Below are 17033 nucleotides of genomic sequence, written 5' to 3'. Positions count from 1 at the left end.
AATTACAACTGAGTTTACGCCAGAACAAAAAAGGGTTCAAGTGGAGGAAGAGGCACGCACAAATGATCTGCCAAAGGTTCATTATTCATCTTTTATCCTATCGTCATGCCCATTTTCATTTCCAGTAGTTAATGATGTTCCGGACCCGAATTATCGTACTTATGCGGTTATTAAAAGGAGAAAGACTGAACTCATTAACTACTGTAATCTAGTCCCAGGAAAACGCAATGAGAGTCTAAAAGCTCATCCGATAATAAGCAAATCAAAACGCTTGTGTTTTACAGCCACTTTAGGCTTTATGAATAGAACATTCTGAAAAGAAATCACACATTAAAGATACTAGCAGATTACAAGTTTCGCTGTAATGCTGTTGGTTCTCATATTAGTGCTGCCGCTATCTTGTTGTCATGTAAGGCAAAGAACATGATTAAGCAATCTCAGACCAACAAGGTTATGTTAGCTTCCTCTAACGCTTCCTCGTCTGATGGTCTGATTACTACTACGTCTGATGGAGGTTCTGTGGTAGTCTACATTCCGAGTGGGGCTTCGGGGGAGGTTAATCCCATGTTGCCTCTTAACTTTGGGCAATCTCTGAATGTGGGGGAGAAAGTTAGGATAAAGGGTGTTGTTATACCCCCTAGAGTAAGGCGAAGGAGTACTACTGGTGCATTGGCACCAACTGCAGTTGTAAGGAAGGGTAAGGAATTGCGGATGGATGTTTCTTCTCTCAATGGCATTGATGCTGATAATGTTAAGGGGAAAGGTCTGGTTGCTAAAGTAGTTGGGGACCATGCTATAAAGGATTTGCATACTGTTAAATATAAATGTAATTCAGTTGGTTTTTGGGGGATGGCGGAATCAAATCATATTTCTGTGCCCTTAGAGAGTGAAAATCGTGCTAGTGTTGCTGGGATTAATAAGAGGAAAAGCTTGTCTCAACCGGATCCTGCTACTGGCAATGAAGGTGCGCTTATATCTGTGGGTTATGCAAAGGCTTACCTGACTCTTATAGTTAAGAAGGCATGGGTTATGAGGGATAAGGGTTTTTCTGCTGAGTTAAATGATGCTAGAAGTTCGGTTCAACATGGTTTGTATAATAAAAACCATGGATTCCGTGACAACATTGAAGATATGGATTTGTCGAATCCTAGTGATAATGATGATGATGTCGCTACTGGCATCGAGTTTGCTGATATGGGAGTTGCGGAGGTTGGCCCTATTCAACCTCCTCGTGCACCATGAAAGGTTTGAGTTGGAATTGTAGGGGTTTCAATGATACGCTCTCCCCTGCAATTCCTAAGTTAAGAGCGTTAGTAAGTAGTAATAAATATGATTTCTTATTTCTAGCGGAAACTAAGTGTAGTGTCCATCATGTAAACTCGTTACTTCGTTCTTCTGGTTTTGTGGAGTCTGTCGGGGTTGATGCTCTTGGAGCCTCAGGTGGGCTCTGGGTTGGATGGAGGAAGGGTCTAAAAATGAAAAGTGTTGTAGTGTATAGTAATTTTGTTATCCTCCTGATGGATGAATATGCTAGCTTGCCATGGTACTTGATCCTCTTCTATGGTGAACCGAATAGTTCATTAAGGCTGCCAATTCTCGAGGAGCTTTCGACTTGGATTGAATCTTTCGTGTACCCGTTTATTATTTTTGGTGATTTCAATCAAGTTGAGTACAAATGTGATAAAGTAAGCGGAAGCAAAAGACCAATTGCAGGGGCTAATAGTTTTAATTGCTGGAAAATTGATAATGAGCTTGTGGACATCCCTTTTAAGGGGCCAAGGTTTACATGGTGCAATAACCGAAAGGGAAACAAAAGAGTTTATGAGCGTATTGATAAAGCTCTCGGTTCTAAAGAGTGGTTACTTAATTTTCCAAACACTGCAGTTAAGCATTTTCCAATCCAACTTTCTGATCATGCTCCCGTTGAGCTCAATCTCCATCTGATCAAACGCCCTTCAAAAAAACCTTACAAACTAGAATGGTGGAATTTGGAAAATGAGGAATGTTTGGGTCTTATCCAGAACACATGGAGGACACGTATTAGGGGTTCGCCTGTTTTTCGTCTCATGAGAAAGCTTGCATCAGTAAGCGATATGAATTGAAACACTGGTCCATTGAAAAAAGATTGCAATGGAATAGAAAATGGGAAGAATTTGATGAAAAATTAGAGGCAGCGATGGATGTGGCTGTCAATGAAGGTAATGAGGAACAATACAATAAGGTTCATGAGGAGCTTAAAGAATTTTCTTTAGCAGTCGCCATGTTCTGGAGGCAGAGAGCAAAACTGAAATGGAACGTTGATGGGGATACTTGTACTAAATATTTTTTTAATTGGGTTAAGGGTCGTGCTGGGCATAATTTTATCCTCGGCTTAAAATTGCAAGATGATGCCTGGACATTTGATGAGAATCAGGTGGGTGAGCTTTTCTTTAATCACTTCTATAATATCTTTAACCCGGGATATGAGGAGGCTGTTGGAGCAGATATAGAAAGGGAGTCGAGTAGCTCTAATCTTTTTTGCAATGTGGATGTTCGGGTCAAGGACGACGATGTCGATTTTCTTAAGAAGCCTTTCTCGGCCAAGGATGTCAGACGTGCTACGTTTCAGTTAGGGGCGTTAAAGTCGCCGGGACCTGATGGTATCCCAGCTGCGTTTTTTCAGAGATGTTGGCATGTTGTTAAGGACGATGTTATTAATGCTGCGTTATCCGCCCTCAATTCAGGTTTTATCTCCAAAGAAATGAATAGAACTTTTATTACGCTTGTTCCAAAATGTGAGAACCCGGAGACAGTAGAAGATTACCGTCCTATCAGTCTCTGCAACGTTATTATGAAAATCATCACCAAGTGTATCGCTAATAGGCTTGCAAGGGTTATGAGGTATCTTGTAGGGGACTCTCAAAATGCCTTTGTTCCGGGACGACATATTAGTGATAATGTTCTCTTGGTGACGAAGCAATTCACAACATCAACGGTCATAAAAAAGGCCGCCATGGTCGGTTTGCTTTTAAGGCTGATATGAGCAAGGCTTATGACAGGGTCCATTGGACCTTCCTTTCTAAAACTTTAAGGTGCATGGGAATCCCTGACAATTTGGTAAAATTAATTATGAACTGTGTGTCTACTGTTTCGTATGAAGAGTTACTCAATGGGGTTCCTTTAAAACAATTCAGGCCTAGGTGTGGCATCCGGCAGGGGGATCCCTTATCTCCGTATCTATTCATTCTCTGTATGGAAGTTTTGTCCCGTAATATCTCTGCTGCTATTAGTTGTGGACGGTTGCAGGGCATTAAGCTTAGCCGGTCCTCTCCACCTCTCTCGCATTTATTTTTCGCTGACGACTCTATCTTCTTTTTGACGGATAAAAAGGATGCTTTTCGACAGCTTGATGGAATTCTTAGGCGGTTTTGTGAGGCTTCGGGTCAGACTATCAATTATGAAAAATCTGGTATTATTTTTAGCCCAAGCACTCCGATTCGTCGTGCTTCTGCGGGACTTAAAATCCTTAACATCCGGAATAACAAGGGCATTGGTAAGTATCTGGGTATATCCACGGATTTTGAAAGCTCAAAAGCAGATATTTTCTCCACGCTTGTTGACAATGTTAAGAAGCGGATCTCCTCGTGGAATGGGATCTTTCTGTCACCAGCCGGACGGCTTACACTAATCTCTTCTGTTCTGTCCACTATTTCTAACTACTTCCTATCGGTGTTTAAAATACCGGTAAGTGTGGCCAAGAGAATCAATTCTCTTTTGTCACATTTTTGGTGGGCGGGCTTGAGATCGTCTAAGACGGTGCACTGGTGTAGTATTAATTTCCTAAGTATTCCAAAAAGTAGAGGAGGTCTTGGGATTAGGAACGTTTCTTGTCCGAATCAAGCTCTCCTGGCCAAGCAAGCCTGGAAGTTGATCACGGCGCAAGACACGCTCTTTGGGAAAGTTTTCAGAGACAAAGTACTCCCCCCCTCGTTTGGTCCTGCTTCCATGTCCGCAAAACATACCTCGAATCTGTCATGGGGTTGTAGAAGTCTGCTGCGGGGGCTTGATCTTATTCTCCCAAATTGCGCTTGGAAAGTGGGGTACCTCTCCGACATGCACATATGGAGCACTAAGTGGGTTAATGGGGAAACACCTAGCATGAATCCTAGCCTAAATCTGGGTCAAATCTCGATTGCCTTAAATCTTAAGGTCAAAGACCTTCTGTTAGGGCCAGGGGAATGGAATAAAGAGCTAATAACCGAGCTTTTCAGTGAAGAATGGCGATCTAAAATCTTGGCCCTCCCTTTGTGTTCGTCACAACCTACTGACACGATTTTTTGGAAGCATACTACTTCAGGTACTTATTCGGTTAAAAGCGGATATGGTATTGCTCTCGATTCTTACCTTAACAAGGCTTGTAATGAGAAGGATTTATCTAGAATTAGCAGGTCATGTGTTGCTTTCTGTAAAAAGAGGCTGTGGAGACTCCCTGGGCCTCAGAAATGGAAAGTATTAGTTTGGAGAATCCTTACTAATTCCGTCTCTAATGGGTCGGAGTTCCAAAAAAGGGGAATAGGTGTGGACCATTCATGTAGATTTTGTTATGGTATGGATAATGTCGAGACTTTGAATCATCTATTCCGAGATTGCGATATTGTAGCTAGGATCTGGTCTTCCTCTAATTTGGGAATTCGAACTTGCAACGATTCCCATATGCCTGTTGGAGAATGGATTATTAATTGGATTAATTACCTTTCTGAAGCTGATAACGGGGAGTTTTTGGTTATTAGCCTGATTGCTACCATCTGGTGCATATGGTGTACCCGTAATAATCTCGTTTTTAGAGGGGATTCATTCTCGCCCGAGGCTTTCTACAATTTACAATCTAAGACCACTGCTGAGGCAATTGCTGCTTATGAGGCTACCCAAGGGATGGTAAGAACAAAGGGTTTTTTCCCTGGTCTTCAGCGTAATGAAGTTCGGGAAAAACTGGAAAATAGTTTCCCGGTTTATCTGATAGGCACGGGCAGAGGGTGTAATACTATTAGGGTCAAAGTGGATGCTGGATGGCATACGTCATTAGTGTCTGCTGCTGGCTGGGTGGCGTACGATCATGACGGTTCTATCATCTTTGAAGGCGGCAGGAGTTTTTGGTCTGAATCTGCTTTACAGGCTGAGGCAAAGGGTATCCGAGAAGCATTAAGATGGGCTAGCGCTAATAGGATTTTTCATTTGGATGTGTTTTCTGATTGCCTACAGATCTTGCTACAGATCACAGGAGTGGAGAACGGACACCATTCGACACAAGGAATCCTACTTGATATTGAAGCTAGTTTACCTTTCTTTCATTGTATTAGTTTTAGTTTTATTCCTAGAAACCTGAATTCTGTGGCTCATCGACTAGCGAAATGAGCTATGAGATTGTAAGAAAGTTTTCTTTTACAGCTGCCAAAAAAAAAAAAAAAAAAAAAAAACTTTTCGGTGTCACTAAATTTGCTAAACCTTTATTAGCTTTGACTCAACATATTCTTTATGTTTTGTTAAATACTCCTCACAATTGAATCAAAGTGTAAAAAATATGTTGAGTCGGAGGGAGTATTAATTAAGCTTTATAATAAAAATAATTATACAATAAAAAAGCAAGATTATGAAAAACCAATATTTGTTGTAAGGAGGTAAAACTTTTCAAAGACGGATAATAAATAATGTAATAAGATAAATTCAAAATGAAATAAAAAATGTCACCCAAAATTTCAAATATTTCATTATTATAACTGTAGTTTTGTCCGTGGACAAGGCAATAAAACTAAAAATTAACTATATTTTAATAGTTTTAATTGCGCTATAGAGTTATGTGAACATAATGTACTAACGCAAATAAGATACTTGATTTCCTATATACCTATGTTGGCCTTTTACCTATTTTTTTTATAGGATTTTCCATTACAATTTTACATTAAAAATCTTATAGATTTAATATTTTTAGGAGCAATGAAAGATTAATTTTCTAAACCGGGTAAAATAGTAAAATTACTCAATGTCTAATTTAACGATTCATGTACGTGTTAATATTATATGTTCTTCTGTTTTTCTCACCATTGCACTTCCACCATTTTTGCGTTCTAATGTTTCTTCCTTTATTTTTCTCCTCCTTTGCTGAAGAAAAATTGTTAAGCAACATCAATAATGTTAATCCCTGCCTTAATCTTATGGATTGTTATCTTCTCATTCTCGGTAACCCATGCAGATATTCCTGCACCTAATGGTAATTTTTTATTTTTATTTTCAAATAGTGTAAAACATTCTTTAACTATTATGATTATTATTTCATGTATATTTATGAAGAGATTATTAATGGATAAAAAAGAAAAAAAATTAAAATAAACTCAGCGCATAAGCCATTTTTTTTTTACCGAAAATCTATTTGGGTTATATGCAGTTGTAGAATCCTAATTTAATAGCTAGATAGACATTTTGATCTCTAACGTTTTAACTATTTCAACATCATCCTTTTACGTGGTATTACAAATTTGTTAGACACTGTAACATGCATTTTTTTTAAATAAGTTATAACTTATAATGGTAATTTTGATTTTAATGCTAACTTCTGCATATTTTGAATAAGAAAATTCTGATTGATTTTTTATTTGTATAATTTTAAAAACGCAGGCTTCCTTTTGAGTTGTGGTACAACTGAGAATGTGCAAATGAATGGGCTAAAATATGTACCAGACCATGGATTCATATCTATAGGAAATGGAACATCGGTGAAGAATAGTTCTAGCATATTGCCCATCTTAGCTAAGCTAAGGTTCTTTCCCGATAAATCGACTCGAAAAAATTGTTATTCTTTTCCAGTCATTAAAGGTGCGAAATACCTAATTAGAACAACTTACTATTATGGAGAATTTGATGGAGGGAAAGAACCTCCAATTTTTGATCAAATAATCGACGGAACAAGGTGGAGCGTGGTTAATACAACAGAAGATTATGCAAAAGGCCTTGCTTCTTATTATGAGCTTATTGTTGCAGCACAAAGTAAGGTTCTTAGTGTATGCCTGGCTCGTAACGACCAAACCCGAGGTGAATCAAGCCCCTTTATTTCTTCCATAGAAGTCATGTCTCTTGATGATACTCTCTACAAGGCCGTTGATTTCCAAAAGTATGGTTTAAGTACCGTTGCTCGCCATACCTTTGGGTATACTGATACCGATGATCTTGATTCAAGCTTTATCAGGTACATACACAATGATATATAAATTCATATCACATTACTCTTTGTTTTGTGGAATATTTCAAATTAACTTTGATAATATAAGTGTAAATTATTGTTTGATGCTATGAGCAATTTTTTTTAGATAATTAGAGGTAAATAGCTTACAATACACAATGTATTGGTCCAATTATGCATATAATTAAAAGAGTAAATTATCAATTACACCCACGCCAAATACACATTTTTACATTAACTCCCACGTCAATTTTTTTTATTAAATTACACCCAAGTTAATAGCTCAGTTTACAAATTGCACCCAATATCGGAATCCGGCCACTTTTCCGTCAAAATTCAATTTTTTTTTTAAAAAAAATTGATTTTAGGACGATTTTGCCCTTGTTCTTTCCTCTTCTTCTTCCTTTTCTTGACTGTTCTAATTTATTCTTCCTCTTTCTTTATTTATTCTTCATCTTTCTTCTTCTTTTTTTCTTCCGTCCAGATTTATTATTATTTTTCTTTCTTCAAATTTCTTTTTTTAATTTCTTCTTTCTTCTTCTTTCATTTCAAGTTCTCCAGATTTATCAACCCAAATGCACATTATGAATTAGGGATAAATAACAAATAAAGTAAATAATTTCCCTCACATCAAACAAATCCAATCAAAATAAAAAGCAGAAGAATGAATTAGGCGGTGCGAATCTGGGTTGATGAGCAACTCTTGGTGGTCGTGCTTGAGCCTCGGTGTACGAATTAAGGTTGGATCAATGCTTATTGATTTTAATTTGTGTATGGAGTATAGGTGTTTGGATTTTTTATTTATTTGATAAGGAAAAAATGATTGAAATCGGGGAAGGCTTCATGGTTATTGTTGTAATGGAGGAGGAAGAAGATGAAGTTGTAATGGAGGAGAAAGATGAAGCTCAAAGGTGGAGGAGGAAATAGGGGAAGTAACTCAAAATCACACAAAATCAGACTAATAGATTCGGGGGCAAAATTGTCATTTCATAATTTTTTTTTCATTTAAAATGGGGTTGGGTGCAATTTATAAACTGAGCTATTAACTTGGGTGTAATTTAAAAAAAAAAAATTGACGTGGGAGTTAATGTAAAAATGTGTATTTGGCGTGGGTGTAATTGATAATTTACTCTAATTAAAACTTTAATGAGAAATTTAATTTTCAATTAAATGTTTATTGGGTATGTATGTAGCTACCCAGATGATGAATTCCATAGATGGTGGGAACCATTCAAGGATTCAAATCCAACGGTAAAATGTCAATCAAGTATAGTTTCTTCAGATTTTTGGAACATGCCACCAAGGCAGGCATTAAGCTCAGCAATAACAACAAGTAGAGGAAAAACCCTTCAAATTCAATGGCCACCAATGCCGCTTCCACCGACAAACTACTATGTGTCTCTTTATTTCCAAGATAATCGAAACCCGAGCCCCTATAGTTGGAGAGTGTTCAATGTTTCCTTGAATGGAGAAACCTTTTATTCTAAGCTCAATGTCACTGCTAGTGGTGTTAATGTTTATGCTACTCAATGGCCACTCTCCGGCCAAACTCAACTTACGCTTACGCCGGATAACGACATTCCGGTTGGTCCTATGATTAATGCTGCCGAGATGCTTCAACTTCTTCCACTTACTGGATTGACTACTGCTAGGGACGGTAAGTAATCAATATTATTTAACTTTAATTTATCAAGTACATCATGATGCATGCCATTTTATTATATTGAATGACACATTTACAAATATCCTAGAAAAATATTACTTAGTATTTTTGGTAACAATCTCTTTATCTCTTGAAAATTGGCAGCGATGGCGATGGAAGATTTGGATAGAAGCTTTACAAACCCACCTCCGGATTGGAATGGAGATCCTTGCTTACCGAAACAAAATTCATGGACCGGAGTCACATGCTCCAACATAAATAGCATCTTTCGTGTTTCAACTTTGTGAGTACAACTAAAAATGAATTGATTTTAGTTACTAAATTTAATCTAGCTCAAGATAGTGCCATCTTTGCATTGCAGAAAGTTATCGTATTGCTAGAAAAAATCCAAATGATATGATACTTAGAAATTTCATTTTAGATTGAAAAAAGTTAACTTTCAGGCTTGGCATTTGTAGGAATTTGACGGGAAAAGGAATTGTCGGATCTTTATCGCCTAGTATTGGCAACCTAACCAGCATTGTTCACATGTAAGTAACCAAGCTAAGGAAACACATTTCGTGTTCTAAAATTTATGGTAATTTTATTAACTAATTACTGTTGTTATAAATAGTTGGCTTGGAAATAACAAACTTTCAGGTTCACTCCCAGACATGAGCCCAATGAAGATGTTAGAGACATTGTGCGTTTTCTTTTTCTTTAGACAAATACTGTATGTCTTAACCAAACCCTATAAAACTTGTTCGTTAATATAAATATTTGTGCATTGTTCAGGCATTTGGAGAATAATCAGTTCCAAGGCTCAATCCCGGATTCATTAGCCACACTTCCACGTCTTCGAGAGATGTATTGTACTTTACCAATATTTCATAAGAGGGTCTTACTATAGAATCAGTGAGGATCTTCTGTCCCATTTGGTGTCCCATTGTGTGTGCCACACCACTTAGCTTCTAACACATCAACAAATTAATATATATATTGTAATATTATATTTTGCCATAAGTGATGTGTCGAAATGCAAGTGGTGTGACACACACAATGGGACACAAAAATGGGACTCCTCACTGCTATAGAATATGAAATGCTTTTTAGTGAATTAAAAGTGATCTAGTGATTTCAGTTGAATCTCTTCATCTTTATTAATAAACTGTCTTACCCTTATTTTGACATCATTTTGTAACTATTATTTTACTGATTCAATTCTTTCAAACTTTAATGATAGATATCTCCAAAACAACCAGTTTACCGGTGGTATTCCTAATACTCTGAAAAATCGACAAGGTCTCACAATCCGGTAAGTAAAAGCTATAGAGACAAGGATGAATAATATGACGATAATATGGAATTATTGAAATGTGGTGTTTCTTGATGCAGAATTACGGAATGATTTTAAACTAAATTTGTAAGTAAGGAGGAGATGAAAGCATTAAAGAACAATCCATGTAATGCAACTTCAAAATTGGGATAATGAAAAAGGCCTTCAGAAAGGCTATTAAGAAGACAACTTAATCTAGACGTCATATTCAGTTAAGGCAGAGTGTATATAGAAGATTAATTATAGTAACTGCTATACACTAAAAGCTTATTCAAGAACATGCCTTCAAACTTGATCAATGATCCTATTGTAAAATTTGTAAGGTGGGGGTAAGATTCAGAGAAAAGATAGAGATTTTCTTGTTAACTCTATCAATTAACTTTAATGGTTTTTTTTTTTGGTGAAATGTGAATTATATTAATAATTATCAAAGAGGTTACACCATACAATGATCAAATTTTCACCATCCTACAAATTAAGAGCACTCCTAGAATCACCAACTTACTCAAATTAAGAGCACTCCTAGAATCACCAACTTACTCAAACTAATTCAATCCTTTATCTCTAATCCACGCAAGCGTATTATCCTTCTGTTGCACGAAATCACTTCTTTTCAGTCTCCATCTGAGAACATTCTGAACATGTTCAATAACTGCCTCAGGTCGTTTCATCACCATATCCACTTTGCATTTGTTTCTAGCTTCCCATATGCAATACAATAACCCACTGATAGCAGCCATGACAATCATCTTCTTGCATAGAGACTTGCATCTCCAATTGATCACCCAATCAACACAGTCACCCTGCCAAGACACACCCAACCAAAGGTCTTTGTAAAAAGCCGTACACACCTCCGATCAGCAAAGAATCAAAAAACAAGTGAGCCTCGAGTTTCTGCTTTGTGCACCACGAGGTAGCATATCCCATCAGTAATAACTCAAAACTTAATCAGTCTGTCCTGGGCCAGACATCTCTTCTTAACAAACAACCATGCCAAAAAATTATGCTTAGGTAAGGACACTCTATTCCAAACAAATGGTTGCCAAGTGACCCTCTGTTGAGCTCCCAGAAGCCACTCATAAACCTTCTGCACAGAATAGCCACTCTCAGTCCACCTATGAGCTGCAAAACCATGCATCAGCTGATCTTTCACCTTGCACACTTGCCTCCAAACCCAACTTGTATTATTAGTAGGCTGATAAGTCCACCAATCACTATGTTTCATATAAATTTGATGCACCCATGTGACCCACAAACAGTCCTTCTTATTTGCCACCCACCAAGTGTATTTCCCAATAGAGGCCACATTCCAGAGGGGACAGTTAACTATCCCTAGTCCTCCTTTGTTTTTAGGCAAGCAACATTGTTCCCATGCCACATAAGGGATCTTATGAGAATCAGCACTGCCAGCCCATAAGTAGCTCCTGCACACACTCTCCACTTTATGAATGACAGTCTTGGGCAATAAAAAGACTCTGGCCCAGTAGCTATGCATCTGTGTTAGCACAGACTGAACTAGAATCAAACGCCCTGCATAACTAAGATGTTTAGCACCCCATCCTCTAATTCTACAAACAATCTTATCCACCACTCTATTGCACTCAGCCACACTAATTCTTTTATATGATATAGGGATCCCTAGATAACGAAAAGGGGAAGTCCCAACATGAAACCCTGAGATGTTCAGAATATTGTGGACTTCAGTACCTGTGACCCCATTCATATACAGGTCTGATTTATCTCTATTCATTTGCAGTCCAGAAGCTGCAGAGAAGGAGAGGAAGGCCCTCATCATAACTCTAACAGACGAGAATCTCCTCTCTGAACAAAGAAAAGATCATCAGCAAAAGCTAGATGACTCAACTTTAAAGTTCTGCAAAGAGAATGGTATCTAAACTCAGGCTTTTCCGTGACCAGATTCAGTATCCTTGTCAAATACTCCATACACACTGTGAACAAAAGAGGGGACATGGGATCCCCCTGCCTGAGTCCTCTCTTACCTTGGAAATACCTAAACTGAGTTCCATTGAGTGATAGAGAGAAAGAAGTGGTAGTGACACATTGCATGATCCACTCCACCATTTGAGCAGGAAACCTAAGTGCAACAAGCATCTCATGAAGAAAGTCCCATTCAATGGAATCATACGCTTTTCTCAAATCAATCTTCCTCAACACCCTAGGTGAACAACTTTTCCTATTATAGAGTCTTACCAAATCATGGCAAATAAAAATGTTATCAACAATCTCTCTGTCTTGAATAAAAGCACTCTGATTCATGCTTATGATGTCAGGTAAGACTTTAGCCACCCTGTTGCAAATGACCTTTGAAATGCACTTATAGAGGATATTGCAACAAGCTATGGGTCTAAACTCCATAACTGTAGCAGGAGCCTCATTCTTAGGTATCAAGGTGAGCACAGTGGCATTCACTTGCTGAAGGAGTCTCCCACTAGTGAAAAATTCCATAACAGCAGACACTACATCCTCACCAACAATATCAAAGGCATCTCTAAAGAAACCTGATGAATATCCATCAGGTCCAGGTGCTTTATCTACTGGAATGGAAAAGAGAGCTTTAGTAACTTCCTCCCTTGTGACAGACTGAACTAACCCAGCAGTCTGTTCAGGGGTCACAACATTCCCTCTTCTTACCACCCCAGTACAGACAGGGTGCATCTGACTACTACTCCCCAGCAACAACTTATAGTAGTCAATAAAAGCATGCTCAATACTGCTAGCATCAGTACACACATTCCCATCCATATCCTTAATACTCAAGATTTTGTTGTGAGCCCTCCTAGCCTTTATAGTGCTATGAAAGAAACGAGTATTATCATCAGCATTATGGACCCACTGAATCTTAGCTTTCTGGGCTAAATAAGAAACTCTTGCCTCATCCAGTTCCTTAAACATGATTGCTGCCACTTTTTCCTCCTCCAGAAGATTAATATTAGTGGGATCTCTATGAACCTGCATCTAAATGTGCTCCAGAAAAACTTTTGCAACCTGTGCAGCATTCTCAACATCCCCATAACCCTCTCTATTCAATTTCTTCAAAGAACATTTCAACCTCTTAAGTTTCTTCACCACTTGAAACATAAGACAACCTTTAACCAGACCATTCCAAACCTCACCAACCACTTGCTTAAACTTGCTACTTTTACCCCACATATTAAAATATTTAAAGCTAGTTTTCCTCCTCTCATCATCTCTCCACAGTTCAATCAGGCATGGACTATGGTCATACAAACCTTCAGGCAAGAAATTAACCACCCCGTAAGGCCCAATCGTAATCCATTCATCATTGGCTAGGACCCCGTCAATCCCGCTAAACACTCGGCAGCTCCTGCTTGCTTATTGTTCCAAGTATAGTAAGCACCAGTAGTGAACATATCATATAGTCCACAAAAATCAACACACCCTTGGAATTCTTTAACCTCAGCATCAGTTACAGTGGTGCCAATCCTCTCATCCACATACAGCACATTGTTAAAGTCACCCATAACCAACCAAGGCCCTGTAACCATATGCTTCATATGTTTGAGGGAATTCCATAACTGAGCCCTATTAGCATCTTTATTACACCCATAGACAATTGAACAGCACCAAGAGAAATCAGTCCCCAAATGTTTAACAGCCACATGAACAACTTGAAGATCAGATTGCAGTGGAGTCACAGAGAAAACATCAGGATCCCACAAAACCCATATCCTCCCTTTGTCCTTGACATTATTATTATCAATACTACACCACTTGGTACCTAACCCAAGCTTAACATTATCTTTATTTTTATTCCTTACTCTAGTTTCTACTAAACCAAAGAAACCAATCTTATTTAAGTGCAGGAAACGTCTAACATCACCCTGCTTATTCACCTTATTAATACCACGAACATTCCAGAAACCAATGTTAACCATTATCACTACCAGATGGTCCCTTCCCACTTCCTAGACTACTTAGCATATTCTTTTTCAAGGACAATTGTAACACATCCATAAAAATAGGGCCTCCTTGAATCATTCTCATACCTCTCTTAGACATTATGTGTATGAATTTTGCAGGAGATATAGAATTCATCACAGACCCCTGATATGGCATAGGTGTAACCACTGCAGCAGGATCAATTTGAGGAAGTTCCTCCTCAGAAACAGGCTCCTCTACTGTCACTGGTTTGTTCACCTGCACCACCCTTGGGTTCTGAACAGGAGCAACGACCTTGGGTCTCCATTGCTGCTTAGCAGGAGCACCTTTAGTCAAAACCTTCCCATTCTTACAATTCTTAGTATCATGTCCAATTCCCTTGCACTTGGTACAAAGGACAGGCTTCCACTCATAGAAGACAGCCTGCCTCTACACCGCACCTTTCTCGTCAATAAACTCAACATACTCAAGGAATTGCTGTCCTGTCTTAACTTCCACCATATATCTCGCATAATTCAGAAACTCCTTCTCCTGGGTGGCCTTATCACTCCTGATTGGGGTCCCAATTAACCCAGCAATTTTTGGTAAAGCCTTCCCCCAGTATTTCAGTTCCAAATCATACAATCGCACCCAAATTGGTACCACATCAGGTTTATCCTTAATGATTTTAGTGTCAGGCTTCCAATCCTTGATAATGAAAGGCTTACTGTCAAAAAGGATATGTTCTGACTGCAATACCAACTCCTTATCCTCCTGTTTCACAAACCGAACTTTAATGGTTTTTATACAACCATATCATTACATTACATTAATACTAATATTTCTCAACAACTAACTAGACTACTGACATCCATTAACTTACATTACTTACCATTAAAACTAACCCATGTTCACGAAAAGGTAGAGTTACACCAGGTGTATGCGGGCTCTCATACACCACCAATTATAATACTCCACATGTCAAACTGAAAGAATCTGATTTAATCTAATTAATCCCTTGATTCCTTCATTAATTACCCCCTTAATTAATGTTCTCGGTATTGACATATATTTTGGTAATTAAAAAAAACTTCTTTCCTAATTTTTTATTTAACTCTTATTTATTATTAATATTTTTGTGTATTTCAATATTTATGTATACATTTGTATACCGTATATTTATACTTAGGCGGATACATTAATAAATACGGTATATTTGTACCTGAGCTTATACGATATTAATTGTATACATTTTTTATACTGTATATTTCGTATTTTTGTATCTCAGCTTGTATACATTTGTATTAATTATTTATTTTTGTATAATTATTTTTGCTGATTATTTTTTATATTTTTTTTAAATTTATTATTGAATATATTTGCGTTCTGTATTTATTTGACATAATTATTTATGGTAATAATTTTTTTTTCTTATTCAAGGTTTTATTTTTTTTATTGATAAATTGTTTTTGTATTTTATAAGGCACTTTACTTACAATATATTTTTTATGTATAATTTCATAATATTAAGTATGAAATTAGTGAGTTAAATAAAAAAAATGTTAATAAAAAAATTTTAATTTTAATTTTTAAAATTTTCTTAAAAAAATTTATTGCACATAATTATTTAATAAAAAATTCTTAAAAAAATGTTGATAAAAAAATTTCTTAAAAATTTCTTGGACATAATTATTTATGGTACAACTATTTTTATTTAAATACTCTTTTTTTTTTACAAAAAGTTCACACAAAAAACTTGTTAATAAAAGGTACTCCAACAAGGTTCGAACCTTAGACGTCTGGTAAGAAAAATGTGTCTCCTACCAACTATGCTACACCAATTGTATGCTTATAATCTACACTCTAAATAAATATTTCGGAGGAACTTGTTATTTTTATGTTGTAGTTAAGAAGATGAAAGGTCGTTAGGATTTTCCCCACCTAACTTGCATTTGGCGGAAACCATGCATTGATTATTTTTTTTGGAGGGAAATATTGTATTATAAATATAGTCATTCCCTCCTAATTTTAATTCATCCAAAGTACATCTTCCCTACTAAATTAATCTTAACTATTGATGAAAGTGTCGTCGGGGCTCTCAATCAAACACATTTATATTCTCAACAAATAACTAGTTAGTGGTTAAGTCGAGGTCGATCCATGAGACGGTGTGCTTTGGGTTCTAAGTCTATCTATCTCAATTTATGCTAGTGTCACAACTGATTTGGGTTGAAGTTGGTGAGTCTAAACTAATAGAAGCAATAAAGTAAAACAAGCAATCAGTTAAGAGATGTAAACAGTTGATTAGAGACACTAGGACGTCATGGGATCATAGGGGATTCATGGGAGTAGATCATACAAATATGTTCTCAATTAGATGCAAGCACTTATTGTTGTGATGGCATCGAGTTAGTGTATATCTTACAATCCCTAAGAAGGTTTGAGTCTCGGAGGCGAATCGATTAGATTGTACAACACCTACAAGTCGACTTAATTCTTCCTATTCAACTCTATGCATGGTCTAATGAGGCTCGAGTTGGTTTATAAGCTTACAAGCCTCATTGAAAAGATAGGTGATGGATCAAAAAATGCAAGGATTCATAGGCTCGCATTTCATCGAACATAACATGTGCATAAGTTGAAATCACAACAAGTAAGCAAATTAATTATGGAAACATATTAGATTAAGCATAGATCAATCCCCATGTTTATTTCCCTTAATTCCCCATTAATCCTAGCTAAAAAAACTACTCACTCATTATCATTGGAAACATGTCATTAATGGTGTCAATCATCACAATAAGTATAAACATGATAAGAGAATGAGGAAATAAACAATAAAGAGTAAAGAGTAAAGAGATTATACCAAACTTAAGATGAATAAATGGAAAGGAAAGAATAATAGAAGAGAACACGATTGATTGATAAAGAGTTGTCAATTCTCC

General features: G+C 37.0%; 3 protein-coding genes across 3 annotated transcripts; 2 read left to right on the top strand and 1 right to left on the bottom strand.

Moving 5' to 3' along the window:
* The first annotated feature begins 1238 nt into the window (after positions 1–1238).
* Positions 1239–2102, top strand: LOC141602284 (uncharacterized). Its single transcript, XM_074422588.1, has one exon. The coding sequence runs from the start codon at positions 1239–1241 to the stop codon at positions 2100–2102; it is 864 nt and encodes a 287-aa protein (XP_074278689.1).
* Positions 2103–6064: 3962 nt separating this feature from the next.
* Positions 6065–10550, top strand: LOC141600451 (putative LRR receptor-like serine/threonine-protein kinase At1g67720). The gene is made up of 9 exons (XM_074420686.1): positions 6065–6244; positions 6649–7216; positions 8404–8867; positions 9018–9156; positions 9332–9403; positions 9487–9555; positions 9648–9719; positions 10096–10167; positions 10248–10550. The coding sequence occupies exons 1-9, from the start codon at positions 6166–6168 to the stop codon at positions 10258–10260; spliced, it is 1548 nt and encodes a 515-aa protein (XP_074276787.1). The 5' UTR covers positions 6065–6165; the 3' UTR covers positions 10261–10550.
* A 2614-nt stretch (positions 10551–13164) lies between these two features.
* Positions 13165–14963, bottom strand: LOC141602283 (uncharacterized). Its single transcript, XM_074422586.1, has 5 exons — positions 14958–14963; positions 14550–14862; positions 14103–14435; positions 13523–13999; positions 13165–13439 (listed from the first exon to the last, which is right to left on the bottom strand). Exons 1-5 carry the CDS (start codon positions 14961–14963, stop codon positions 13165–13167), a joined length of 1404 nt encoding a protein of 467 aa, XP_074278687.1.
* Positions 14964–17033: the final 2070 nt, after the last annotated feature.

Source organism: Silene latifolia, chromosome 9, assembly GCF_048544455.1.
Source record: "Silene latifolia isolate original U9 population chromosome 9, ASM4854445v1, whole genome shotgun sequence".
In the NCBI taxonomy this organism is placed as follows: Eukaryota; Viridiplantae; Streptophyta; class Magnoliopsida; order Caryophyllales; family Caryophyllaceae; genus Silene; species Silene latifolia.
This window is presented reverse-complemented; position numbering and strand designations above follow the sequence as displayed.